General features: G+C 37.2%; 1 protein-coding gene across 12 annotated transcripts in view; it reads left to right on the top strand.

Annotated features, from left to right (window-relative positions):
* LOC125652720 (serine/threonine-protein kinase MRCK alpha-like) overlaps positions 1-13405 on the top strand; it is a 47297-nt gene that overhangs the window by 13335 nt on the left and 20557 nt on the right. For 9 of the 12 annotated variants that reach the window (XM_056166441.1, XM_048882092.2, XM_048882089.2 and 6 more), the window contains exons 5-28: positions 74-316; positions 1733-1789; positions 1904-2047; positions 2242-2413; positions 2866-2948; positions 4778-4857; positions 5015-5154; positions 5238-5372; positions 6247-6362; positions 6448-6554; positions 6783-6918; positions 7396-7568; positions 7665-7959; positions 8079-8203; positions 8412-8514; positions 8693-8847; positions 8961-9061; positions 9755-9819; positions 10024-10384; positions 11060-11131; positions 12356-12420; positions 12608-12744; positions 12837-12918; positions 13175-13318. In XM_056166441.1, the coding sequence (XP_056022416.1) occupies positions 74-316; positions 1733-1789; positions 1904-2047; positions 2242-2413; positions 2866-2948; positions 4778-4857; positions 5015-5154; positions 5238-5372; positions 6247-6362; positions 6448-6554; positions 6783-6918; positions 7396-7568; positions 7665-7959; positions 8079-8203; positions 8412-8514; positions 8693-8847; positions 8961-9061; positions 9755-9819; positions 10024-10384; positions 11060-11131; positions 12356-12420; positions 12608-12744; positions 12837-12918; positions 13175-13318 (3291 nt within the window). The remainder of the gene's footprint in view (positions 1-73; positions 317-1732; positions 1790-1903; positions 2048-2241; positions 2414-2865; positions 2949-4777; positions 4858-5014; positions 5155-5237; positions 5373-6246; positions 6363-6447; positions 6555-6782; positions 6919-7395; positions 7569-7664; positions 7960-8078; positions 8204-8411; positions 8515-8692; positions 8848-8960; positions 9062-9754; positions 9820-10023; positions 10385-11059; positions 11132-12355; positions 12421-12607; positions 12745-12836; positions 12919-13174; positions 13319-13405) is intronic. The other 3 variants (XM_048882095.2, XM_056166440.1, XM_048882088.2) reach the window with 1 other exon arrangement.

Genomic DNA, 13405 nt, shown 5'->3' with positions numbered 1-13405 from the left:
TAGAAAGCTTCCGATATTGTTCAGTCGTCATTTATGCATATAATGTCTGTAAGATGGATGTTTTATATTCCAGTACCTGGTGATGGACTATTACTGTGGAGGTGACCTTTTGACCCTGCTCAGTAAGTACGAGGACCGCTTACCGGAGGACATGGCCCGGTTCTACATTGCTGAAATGGTGCTGGCAATCCATTCTCTCCACACGATGAGCTACGTCCACCGTGACATCAAACCAGATAATGTACTTCTGGATCTAACAGGACATATTGTACTAGCAGATTTTGGGTCCTGTCTACGGCTGTTAGATGATGGCACAGTAAGTTTTAAATAGCATGGAATGGTATGGATACTGTGGTAGCAGTAACTACGTTAAGCATGTGTTGTTATTTGTTACGTTGTGTAAGCCGTCTCTATACCCTTACACGTTCTTTGTGTAAGGTATCTCTGTCCTTGCATGTTCTTTGTATAAGCTGTAAGGTGTCTATGCCTTTACTTGTTCCTTTGTATAAGCTGTAAGGCGTCTTTATGCCTTTACTTGTTCCTTTGTATAACCTGTAAGGCATCTTTATGCCTTTACTTGTTCCTTTGTATAAGCTGTAAGGCGTCTTTATGCCTTTACTTGTTCCTTTGTATAAGCTGTAAGGCGTCTTTATGCCTTTACTTGTTCCTTTGTATAAGCTGTAAGGCGTCTTTATGCCTTTACTTGTTCCTTTGTATAAGCTGTAAGGCGTCTTTATGCCTTTACTTGTTCCTTTGTATAAGCTGTAAGGCGTCTTTATGCCTTTACTTGTTCCTTTGTATAAGCTGTAAGGCGTCTTTATGCCTTTACTTGTTCCTTTGTATAAGCTGTAAGGCGTCTTTATGCCTTTACTTGTTCCTTTGTATAAGCTGTAAGGCGTGTTTATGCCTTTACTTGTTCATTTGTATAAGCTGTAAGCAGTCTATGCGAAAGACATCGGACCTGACCGATGTGCAGTGCCTAAGGTCCGATGTGTCATTTTTTACACCGGACTGGTATGTCCGATGTCTCACTGTCCGGTTTTGAGCTTTACTATTTTGACGCGGAGTCATTTAAATGTTTGTTATAAGTAAAAACTATCACACAAATCCAAATATGTAAATGAATATGATTAAAACCGCATGGACCGTCTAAAGTATTATGCAGGAAGGATCCCTGGTATAGTATTACTGGTATAATAAATAAGATTTCCTTGGTTTTGCATTTTCACGTGTTTCACTTTTATACATTAGGTTTTTCGGTCTGACAAAATTTGGTTCGGTCCGGTGTGTTCATTGATTACACAGGACCGAATGTCCTGTGTTGTCAAAAAAACTTTCGCATAGACTGTGTAAGGCGTCTTTATGCCTTTACTTGTTCCTTTGTATAAGCTGTAAGGCGTCTTTATGCCTTTACTTGTTCCTTTGTATAAGCTGTAAGGCGTCTTTATGCCTTTACTTGCTCCTTTGTATAAGCTGTAAGGCATCTTTATGCCTTTACTTGTTCCTTTGTATAAGCTGTAAGGCATCTTTATGCCCCTTGTCTGTTTTGTTGTATATGTACAACAGGTTCAGTCCTCAAAAAAAAAGAAAAAAAAGAAGACAACATGTAAATTTCATTATAATAAAGGATCCAGTCCTCAGTAGAAAATGAGTAAACTTGTCTGTTTCATTGTATAAGGGGTCCAATCCTCAGTAGAAAATAAGTAAACTTATCTGTTTCAATGTTTAACAGGTTCAGTCCTCAGTGGCTGTTGGCACCCCCGACTACATCTCTCCAGAAATCCTCAGGGTAAGTAGCTGCAAATGATGAACAGATTTTTCTATGTAAACACGTATAGGCATGCTAAGTACTCTCTGTGTTGTTTATACACTGTTCTATGTATTGGTGTGGTCTCTAACTCAGGCTATGGAGGACGGGCATGGTCGTTACGGTCCGGAGTGTGACTGGTGGTCCCTGGGAGTGTGCATGTACGAGATGTTGTACGGATTTACTCCTTTCTATGCTGAGTCACTTGTAGAGACCTATGGCAAAATCATGAACCATCAGGTAGGTGTCCAGCCTCTGTGTTACAGCCTTATCTTTGTCATTATGATGATGCATGTTTAGAATGGCCTGTTTACATTGAATGCAGTGATATAGAATCACATGCCTGTAGTTTCTAAAATGTTATTGAAACGGAAAGTATCGAGGGATATTTTAGCTGCGAACTGTGATAGAGGCGGGTATATATTTTCTTGCAGTCAAAGTTTGAGTTTCCAACAGACGAGGATATTGAGGACATTTCTGATGAAGCCAAAGACTTACTTCAGCGATTGATATGCTCTGCAGATCGGCGGTTTGGTAAAAATGGTCTGGACGATTTCATCAATCACCCATGGTTTAAGGGCATCAAATGGGAGGAGATCCGGGACAGTGAGTACAGACTTCTCTGTATGGAATGTGTGCTGGGAATGAGGTTCATGACAAGATGTGTAGAAACATGAAGTTTAACACATTCTGACAATTACTGAGTTTCATGTCTAGATGAACATGCTCTGACAATTACTGAGGTTCATATCTAGATGAACATGTTCAGACAATTACTGAGGTTCATGTCTAGATGAACTTATTCAGACAATTATTGAGGTTTATGGCTAGATGAACTTGTTCAGACAATTACTGAGGTTCATGTCTAGATGAATTTGTTCAGACAATTATTGAGGTTTATGGCTAGATGAACTTGTTCAGACGATTACTGAGGTTCATGTCTAGATGAATTTGTTCAGACAATTATTGAGGTTTATGGCTAGATGAACTTGTTCAGACGATTATTGAGGCTCATGTCTTGATGAACACATTCTGACAGTGGTGTGTTCTTATTGCAGTGAATGCTCCGTTTGTACCAGAAGTAAGCAGTCCAACAGACACCTCCAACTTTGATGTAGATGAAAGTGACTTTAGACACACAGTAAGTCCAAAGTTTTAATCAATTTATAAAAATCATGTTAAGGTTGTTAACTGTAGAATTAGCAGTACACAATACTTTTTTAAAAAACAAGCATAATTTATTTCAATATTATTGATATTACTATGTTGGTATACAGCCAATAATTACTTAATAAAAATCAATCTGTGGTAGTTACTGAAGTCTAATCAGGGGTTTATAAAAATTTAACCCAGGTTGTATTTCAGTACACTCTGAGTCTGACAAAATATAGCCCAGCAGTGCTCCAAGTCACATCTGCTATCAGGTCGCAAAATGACAACCTAGAAATATTTCTGGTCGCCATTTTCAAATTTCTAGTCGCCATGTTCAAAATTTCTATTCGCTATGGTAAAATATTTTGTAAATAAGACCTACAAGTTGTTTTTTTTAATATCTTTCAAGAAAAAAATCTACACCCATGTATGCGTTTTGTTTGTTTTATTTTCAAACTGAATAGAAATGTGCTGTGAAACATGCTGGATGCTAACAAGTCAGGTATTTACTCTGGTAAAAGTTGTTTGCATTGGGTCATCTTGTATATCTTCTGGGGAAGGAAACCCAGCGTTCCAAACAAAGATTTGCTTTAAAGTCCTCAATAAGTGGGCCTTCACTGTTTTGCTGAACAATCAGTACCAGCATCAATAAGAACACTACATCCCGAGTTTGTAATTGTCTGTGACTTACTGCTAATAATGCAGTCACGGACAAGACATGTCTCTTACTGTTACCGTGAATAGTCACACTTCCACATTTGAAAGATGTACACCAGGACGTGGTGAAATCAGACAATGTGTGTCCAGAAATGGTGGACGTTGCTGGCTGATTGGCCTCGCAAATTCTGCAAAACATTTTGCAATCTCTGTATATCAACCACGAAAATTCCTTCAGCCATTAGGATTCGGGTTCTTCCTTTACTTTTGCATTTTTCTTTAGTCATCTTTAAATGCAAAACTTTCTCAGTGTGATTTTTGAATTTCTTCATTACATGTACCAGGCCGTGGCTTCTACTTTTACTAAGTCCAACATGCTTTAACCCTCGTTTTACCGCCATCTTGATTGCTTTCAAACGCTGTTTTGACCGAGACTGAAACATATTTATTCAGACTTCCGATCCCGATTACAAAATTTTACTGGATCCCCAATTTTTTTCCACTTGCAAAAATGCGACTTAAATATAATCTCTAGTCGCAAAATCGATTTTCTGGTTGCAAATGCGACCGTTTTACTCGCAACTTGGAGCCCTGCCCAGCGTTAATTCCCGAACACCCTGATTAAACCTAGGAAACAAATTTTACCTAAAGCTTCCATATTTATAATAAGGTAGTTAACTGACTATTAAAGGAGAACACTTAATGATTTTAGAGCCATGGGGTGAAGGTCCCAGCAGACCTTTCAATACTTTCAATGTTACATGATAAGTTTAAAGGTTTTCAACATTCACCTTTCATACTTTTTTTGTACAACGGTGATTGATGATAGAACAAAGACATCCATAAACTATGTGCTAACAAGGTCACATGTTAAGGTCACATAATACTGTTAACCTTAGTTTACTACAATTTCATTATGATTCAATATCTTGAAAAGTTTTCAGCAGACAGCTTTCATATTCTACAGAAAGTTAGTTGTTTATTAAAGGAAAACATTTACAGATTATGGGTGTCTGCCTGCCTTTTTGTTCATTATTACTTTGTAAATATCTTTTAACGAAGTGTTTCCATATATTTTTTTTAGATAAACATTTATATGATTATTTTATACTGCTATGCTGTATGTTATACTGTTACAATGTATGGTGCCTTATATTTTAGGATACAGTTCCACCCACCTCTAATGCAGCTTTTAAAGGCCATCACCTGCCATTTATTGGCTTTACATTTACCAAAGACAGGTAACAATAATTTACCTTTACCAAAGACAGGTAATAATTTACCTTTACCAAAGACAGGTAACAATAATTTACATTTACCAAAGACAGGTAACAATAATTTACATTTACCAAAGACAGGTAACAATAATTTACATTTACTTCTGAGTGTATTTTTCAGTCAAATTTCTGACACTGGGAATCTCCAAGACACCTCAGGGCTTGCCACAGAAAACCTAGAATCTCTGGCAGCAGCTGCTTTTGAGAGAAGGATAGCTACTTTAGAGAGGGAAAACAAAGAGTTACAAAGGAAAGTAGCAGGTTAGTACTTATACTGGTGTAGTGAAACATGCTACTCAAGTGTCCCAGTAGCACATAATGACAAATTAATTCCTTATTCACAGAGGCAAATGCCACAATTCAAAGAGCCAGTAGTTCAGGGGAGATAAATCCGGCGGCAGGGGCTTCATCAGCATCTTCTGAGTCGGAGATTCGTCAACTGAAGGAGGAAATAGCTGTGTTACACAGAGTTGTAGCAGGTAAGGAGTCCTTTGTACAAATGCTAAACCTCCAGAAATCAATACATGCTAAACCTCCAGAAATCAATACATGCTAAACCTCCAGAAATAACCTCCAGAAATCAATACATGCTAAACCTTCATTGATTAACACATGCTAAACCTTCAGTGATTAACACATGCTAAACCTTTAGTAATTAACACATGCTAAACCTCCAGAAATCAACACATGCTAAACCTTCATTGATTAACACATGCTAAACCTTCATTGATTAACACATGCTAAACCTTCAGTGATTAACACACTCTAAACCTTCAGTGATTAACACACTCCAAACCTTCAGTGATTAACACACACTAAACCTTCAGTGATTAACACACTAAACCTCCAGAAATCAACACATGCTAAACCTTCAGTGATTAGCACACACTAAACTACAGTAATTAATGTATGTTAAACTTTCTGGTTATCAATAATTTGTTGATTTATGCTAGAGATGCAGGTACATTGTGCTTGATAATTAAGGATGAAGTCTGATAGAGTGAATGGCTTTTGCGAGTAGAACCATGTTAAATACTGGACCAATGTCCTTCATTATTTCATCTGTTGCTAGTGACATTTCATTTATCGATTTTACTGATCTTATGTCACATGAAAGATATTGCTAGGGGAAAAAATGGATGTGATGAAAAGATGAGATCCTAAGTGGGATCAGTCAAATGCTAGGAATGCTGGATTTCATTCATGGAATAGTAAGCATTCGAAGAAGAGGTTTTGTTCATTGAATTCCAGCTGAATTATTTTCATGTAGTTCATGCTTAAACTTTTGTTTGAAATGTGTATATGGTTTTATATTTGATAAACGTTTTAGTGATAAATACTTTTTTTTCCCAGAATCTCAAACAGAAATTAGTGAAGTTGAACAAGATTTGAAAAGAGCTCAAGACCTCAAAATTGAATTGGAAAGGAAAATGAGAATTATTGAGGAAGAGAAAATGGCTCTTGAAAAGGTGGGTTTTTACAATTTAGAATCTCTGTTAAAGAATATTTACTTTTAAAATTGTGTTAATTATGTTCTTTTATTTTTGTATTTAGGACCTGCAGGATTTCAGGGATAAATACAAAATGCAAGCAAGGGAGCTGAAAGATGCTGTCGCCAAACAAAAGATTGCCATTGAACAATTTACTGACACAAACGAGTCGTGAGTATCCCTTAGTTTTTTTGTCTCTCATAGAAATAAATGTAATAAATTTCTAAAGTCCTGAAAAGACAAATTTTTGTTTTCAATTCTAACTGTATTTTTTTTTTATGTTAGGAACTTCATTATAAATGTAAAGAAGTTTATTCCTTACATGTAGGTGTATGAATATATTGTATGTTTTAGTGATAAACAAGAAAACTTAGCAATGTTTGTTCACAATAACTGTAGATTATTAAAGTCACAATCCAAAGTAAAAGAACTGACACGAGAAGCCAGGAATAAAGATGAGGAAATCGAAGAATATAGACGCAAGTTAGACAGCGTGAAAAATGAGAGGAGACGGGCAGAGAAAAATGTCCAAGAGGTATGGCCATCCCTTTATAGATACTGTATGCTAGACATAGTCCAGACTTCCTCAGTAGATATTTCATACTCTGTGTAGCCCATAATTCTTCCATAGATATCTTGAGATATTTATTTATCTTCTGCAAACAAAGTTTAGGGGGGATATACTGGAATCACCTTTTTCTTCAGTTTTGTTGGTGACAACTTTTGGATACATATGTACCATGAAACTTCAGTTTTAATGGGTGACAACCTTTGGATACATATGTACCATGAAACTTCAGTTTTGTTGGGCGATAACTTTCGGATATATATATACATAGAACTTCAGTTTTGTTGGGTGACAACTTTGACTTGCAGAGAAGCAGACATCTCTCTAGTTATAGGATTGTACAAATTGTGTTGATGGAGTCTGCTTCATTGTGTCTGTGATGTCAAATTCAATGTTACAGTTTGTACTTTGTATGGATGCCTCCTTATTTTCTGTTCTCTACAGCTTCATGGCCAGGTGGACGAATATCGAGCAGATTCCAACAAGGAGAGGAAACTCCGAGAACGAGCTGAGCAGTACTCCAGGGAACTGGAGCAGGAAATTGAGGCTGCCAAACGAAAGAATCTCAACCGGGGTCCCACTGCCAGTCACTTAGAAATGTCTCAGGAAATCTCCAGGTGAGTGACATAGAATATTCATTTTTATTAACAAGGGATGACGGCTATCATTTATGTGTTCTGTGAATGTGTTTTGATCTTGTAATCGTCTTACAGGTTAAAAACAGAATTAGATAGAAAAAGTGTCGAAACAGAAGAAACTGTGGCCAGACTATCTACCAAACACCAAACAGAAATGAAAGACCTTCAATTCCATATGTCAGAGATAGAAAATAGAAACAGGGACTTGAAGTATGAAACTAGTGCATTAAAGGAAAAACTGAACAACCAAGTGTCAATAGAAGACTTAAGTAATCAAATACAGAGACTGAAGTTACAGTCTGAGCACTCAGAACGGGAAAGGTCACAGGTCATTGATGAGAACGATCGGTTGAAAGAGGAGATAACCTTCGTGAGTATAGTGTTAATGCTTAATGTTTTATTAGGTGATCTGTACGTTGAATAAAGGTTGTTTTGTGTTGGTTGCTGTGGAAACCAACCATTGAAATGAATATGATATTATCTGTACAGCAACAATCTGCCATGAATGACCTTGTGAAGGAGAAGAACCAGCTGGAGCAGGAGATGAGGGAGATTTACGACAAGCGCGAGTCCGTAGCTCAATGGGAGGCTCAGATCTCCGAGATCATCAAATGGTTAGGGACTTCTCCATCTATCTCTTACATAACTGCTATACTACATCAATAGTACTTCTATAAATGAAAAAAACATGCAGCTCTAACAAGGCTAATTTCTTAATTCTGCATTAGCTACCTCTGGCTTTATTACTGGTGTCATTTTAAACACGATATTTCAGTACTTTTGATTTTCAGCTGATTGTGTTTTGTCTGTATTTGTTGACAGGGTGAGTGATGAAAAAGATGCACGCGGATACCTCCAAGCTCTGGCCAGCAAGATGACGGAGGAATTAGAAAACCTTAAAGTGATGGGCGTGTCTGATGATGGGGTCAGTTCACTATTTAAATGATTAACACTTACATGTGTCTGTTTGAAATTTGATATGTGTAGCTGCATCAGTAATCAAATTTTAAGATTTTAATTCGAAAACAATTGTAACAGGGTCATCAACAGTGTAGTAGCACCAGTATTGATGATAAAGTTTGATATGATGATAACGTTTATAGCAGGGTCGGCAGAGATGGAGAAACAGGCGGTCCCAGAGACTGGACAAGATGGAACTGTTGACCCTCCAGTCCAATCTGAACAGTGAAATCCAAGCCAAGACGCAGATCAGTGAGGAACTGACACGTGTCAAATCGCAGAGTGTCAGTCAAGAGAAGTAAGTCCTCCGTGTCCAGCACGGTACTCCGACACAAGTCTGTTGCTCAGATTGTTGTTTAGCTGGAAATAGAGATTAAGGTTTAAGCAACCTCATTTTGTGTCCCTTTTCAGTAAAATTGAAGAACAGAGCCAAATGGTCAGCAAGCTAACAAAGGAACTGGAGGAACTTAGAGCAGAGAATCAACAGTTACACAACCAGAAACTCAATGACTGTAAGTCAACCGAATGCTTGTACAATCAAAACTCAATGACTGTAAGTTAACTGAATACACAACCAGAAACTCAATGACTGTAAGTTAACTGAATACACAACCAGAAACTCAATGACTGTAAGTTAACTGAATACACAACCAGAAACTCAATGACTGTAAGTTAACTGAATACACAACCAGAAACTCGATGACTTAAAGTCAATCGAATACTTACAAAACCAGAAACTTTGACTGTAAGTTAACTGAACACTTGTACAACCAGAAACTCAATGACTAAGTCAACTGAATACTTGTACAATCAGAATCTCAATGACTTTAAGTCAATCAAATACTTAACAAAACCAGAAACTATGACTGCAAGTTAACTGAACACTTGTACAACCAGAAACTCATTGACTGTAAGTGAACTGAATACACAACCAGAAACTCAATGACTGAGTTAACCGAATACTTGTACAATCAAAAACTCAATGACTGTAAGTCAACCGAATACTTACAAGTCAACAGAATACACAGCATTTTAGGTATTGGAGAGGGTTTATTGTTAACTGAGTCCTGTATTTACTTGTGTATGTATTTTTCATGCACATTTTTAAAGTGGAAATCTTTTATACTTATTAGTACAATTATCTTTTTGCACACAAATTCTAGTTTAATATTTAAGAAAATATTGTATGATAATATATTTTGCAGGGGAGAAGTCCAACCAGGATGCAAGTCTGATGACGTTTTTCAAGGGCCAGTTCTCAATACTTGATGTGAGTATATCAAGTGCAGGTCTATAGCATGAAATTAAACTGTTTGGGAGTGTAATAAAGTGTGATTGGACACCGCGAGGATGTGTACATTGTAATTATGCTGTGAATTTGTCCACAGTGTGAGAAACTACCTTGTAATTATGCTGTGTATTTGTCCACAGTGTGAGAAACTACATTGTAATTATGTTGTGAATTTTTCCACAGTCTGAGAATGAGAGTATGAACGATGAGGACAGTGTTAGTGAGGATGCCCTGTCCCGTGGGGCGGACTCACGGAACAACTCCCGACAGGACCTGAGTCACGATGAACCACACCACCCATCCAGTACCTCTAGCCCTGCCAGCACTATCCACACCAGTCACCCAGCGAGTACGACAGAGCAGGTGTATGACCAGCCCTGGGGGGCTTCCAAGTTTGGCACAGTCCCAATAAATCCTTCACAGAGTCTACCTGCACACCCCAAAACTCATCAGTTCGTCATGAAGACTTTCTCATTGCCATATAAATGTAATCATTGTACATCACTGATGGTGGGCATACAGCGACAAGGAGCCACATGTAATGGTAGGAGTTATTATGTTTGATTGTAGACAAAACAAATAACTCTGTGATTGTACAGGGTGTGTTGTTTGCTTCAATGTATTTATACAAAGGAGTGTATTAAAGGTGACAATAAGGTCATAGGATACCCAAGGTTTTTGGACACATCAAATGAAGTAGGATTTTGTTGTGTTTACATGGGATTTTCTATTACTTGATCAAACAACTATGTAAATCGGTCATTAATACATGAAATTTCAGCAATAAAAAGATGTTTTTGAAGGATTTCAATTTTTTGGGTAATGTTTTTCATTTGAATTTTTAAGTAAAGATTTTTTAATAATACAAAAATAAAGGTTCTTTTATAGGATAATTTTGAGGAAAATATGTGTTTTTTTGCAATATTAAAACATAATTTTACAAATAGTTTTACAAAATTCTGTAACAATTGTTAGGGTATGATGTCTTGAAAGCTGAAGTATTTAAGATGATTTAATCCTGAAAACTGAAATATTTTGGGTGATTTAGATTTGAAAACTGAAGAATTTAAGATAATTTAAACCTCTAAACTGATATATTTTGGATGATTTGAATTTGAAAACAAGAATATTTTGGGTGATCTTAATTTGAAGGCTGAAATGATTATTGTATAAGATAGCAATGCTACTCTGCTAATATTTGTGAATGTTTGATTTCCAGATTGTGGTTACTCATGTCACATTCACTGTATGGAAAAGGCCCCCATGGTTTGTCCAGTCCCTCCAGATCAAAGTAAGACTCTTCTTGGTTCCATCCAACCAATCAATGTAAGACTCATTAGACCCCTCCCCTAATTAAAGTAAGACTCTCATTAGTTCCTTCCAACCAATCAAAGTAAGCCTCTTATTAATCCCTTACAACCAAAGTAAGACTCTCATTAGTTCCTTCCAACCAATCAAAGTAAGCCTCTTATTAATCCCTTACAACCAAAGTCAGACTCCCATTAGACCCCTCCCCTAATTAGAGTAAGACTCTCATTAGTTCCTTCCAACCAATCAAAGTAAGCCTCTTATTAATCCCTTACAACCAAAGTCAGACTCTCATTAGACCCCTCCCCTAATCAAAGTAAGACTCTCATTAATCCCATACAACAAATCAAAGTAAGACTCCCATTAGACCCCTTTCCCCAATCAAAGTCAGACTCTTATTAGACCTCTCCCCCAATCAAAGTAAGACACTCATTAATCCCTTACAACCAATCAAAGTCAGACTCTCATTAATCCCTTACAACCAATCAAAGTCAGACTCTCATTCGACCTCTCCCCCAATCAAAGTAAGACACTCATTAATCCCTTACAACCAATCAAAGTCAGACTCTCATTAATCCCTTACAACCAATCAAAGTCAGACTCTCATTCGACCTCTCCCCCAATCAAAGTCAGACTGTCATTAATCCCTTACAACCAATCAAAGTAAGACTCCCATTAGACCCCTTTCCCCAATCAAAGTAAAACTCCCATTAGACCCCTCCATCAGTCAAAGTAAGACTCCCATTAGACCCCTCCCCAAATCAAAATAAGCCTCTCACTAATCCCTTACCAATCAAAGTAAGACTCTCATTAAACCCCTCCCGTAGTCAAAGCAAGACTCATTAGACCACTCCCCAAATCAAAGTCAGACTCTCATTCGACCTCTCCCCCAATCAAAGTCAGACTGTCATTAATCCCTTACAAGCAATCAAAGTAGACTTTCATTAGACCCCTCCCCCTAGTCATAAAGTAAGACACATTAGACCCCTCCCCCAATCAAAGACTTTTATTAATGCCTTCCAACCAATCAAAGTAAGGCTTATTAGTCAATTCCAATCAAAGTAAGATTCGTTTGTCACTTCTGATAAAAGTAAGACTCAAACTTCATTCAGAGTATTTGATGAACAGTTGTTATTTGTCTTCTCTGTAGTTCTGGTATAAAGGAAGAATTTTTTCAAGCTTCATTTTATTTTTGTTTTACTTCCAGCTAAGCGACCCATGGGTATAGATGTGTATAAAGGAATAGGCACAGCTTATGAAGGCTATGTTAAGGTAAGTATATATGAGTATAAAGAATAGGCACAGCTTGTTAAGGCTATGTTAAAGTGATAGTCCTATAAGGCAACAAAGATGGCATGACCATTATATACACTAAAAGTCATGTTTGTTGGGAATTGAAATCCTACTACCCTTTAGTTTTGCAGTGCACCTTTTCTCAATATGAATGTTATCTTTGCAGGTTCCTCGACTAGGAGGAATAAAGAAGGGTTGGACGAGGCAGTTTGTTGTAGTCTGTGATTTTAAATTATTTTTGTATGATATTAATCCTGATCGTAACCAGCCCAGCCATATAGTCCAACAAGTACTAGATATGAGGTGAGTCCCCTGTGTTTCTCCTCTAGACTTGTCAGTGATTAGTAGTTGTATAAAGCAAATATGATTTCAACAATTTCCTTAAACTTATACAGGGATGAAGAATTTACAGTTAGCCAAGTGCTGGCAGCAGATGTCATTCATGCTAATAAGAAGGATATTCCATGTATTTTTAGGGTATGTGATGATATGGTCTACTGTTTTGGAACTACAGTTGAACTTCAATATCTCAAACACTGATATCTCGAATACTATAGATATGTTGAAGTGATTTAATATCTCTGATATCTTGAGGTTTTTTTCTCTCGGTCCTATCGAGTTCAAGATAATGAGGTTTGACTGTATATAATAGAGCTTTTCACTCTTGATCTCTTTTAATGTATTTAAACCTTGTCCTAGTAAACATTGTTTCTGATATATGTTGTGTTCCCAGGTGACGACCAGTGAGCTGAATCCGCCTGGATCCAAGCACCAGGTTCTGATGTTAGCAGAGAGTGAGCAAGAGCGTCACCGCTGGGTGGGGGCCCTTAACGAGCTCCACAAACTCCTACGCAAAAACAAGCTTCCCAACAAAGCTGTAAGTAATTCAGTGAGCTCCTCAAACTCCTACACAAAAACAAGCTTCCAAACAAAGCTGTAAGTAATTCATTGAGTTCACAAACTC

Source organism: Ostrea edulis, chromosome 5 (assembly GCF_947568905.1).
Source record: "Ostrea edulis chromosome 5, xbOstEdul1.1, whole genome shotgun sequence".
Classification (NCBI taxonomy): domain Eukaryota; kingdom Metazoa; phylum Mollusca; class Bivalvia; order Ostreida; family Ostreidae; genus Ostrea; species Ostrea edulis.
Note: the sequence above shows the minus strand (reverse complement) of the source record. Positions and strands in the feature narration are given on the sequence as shown.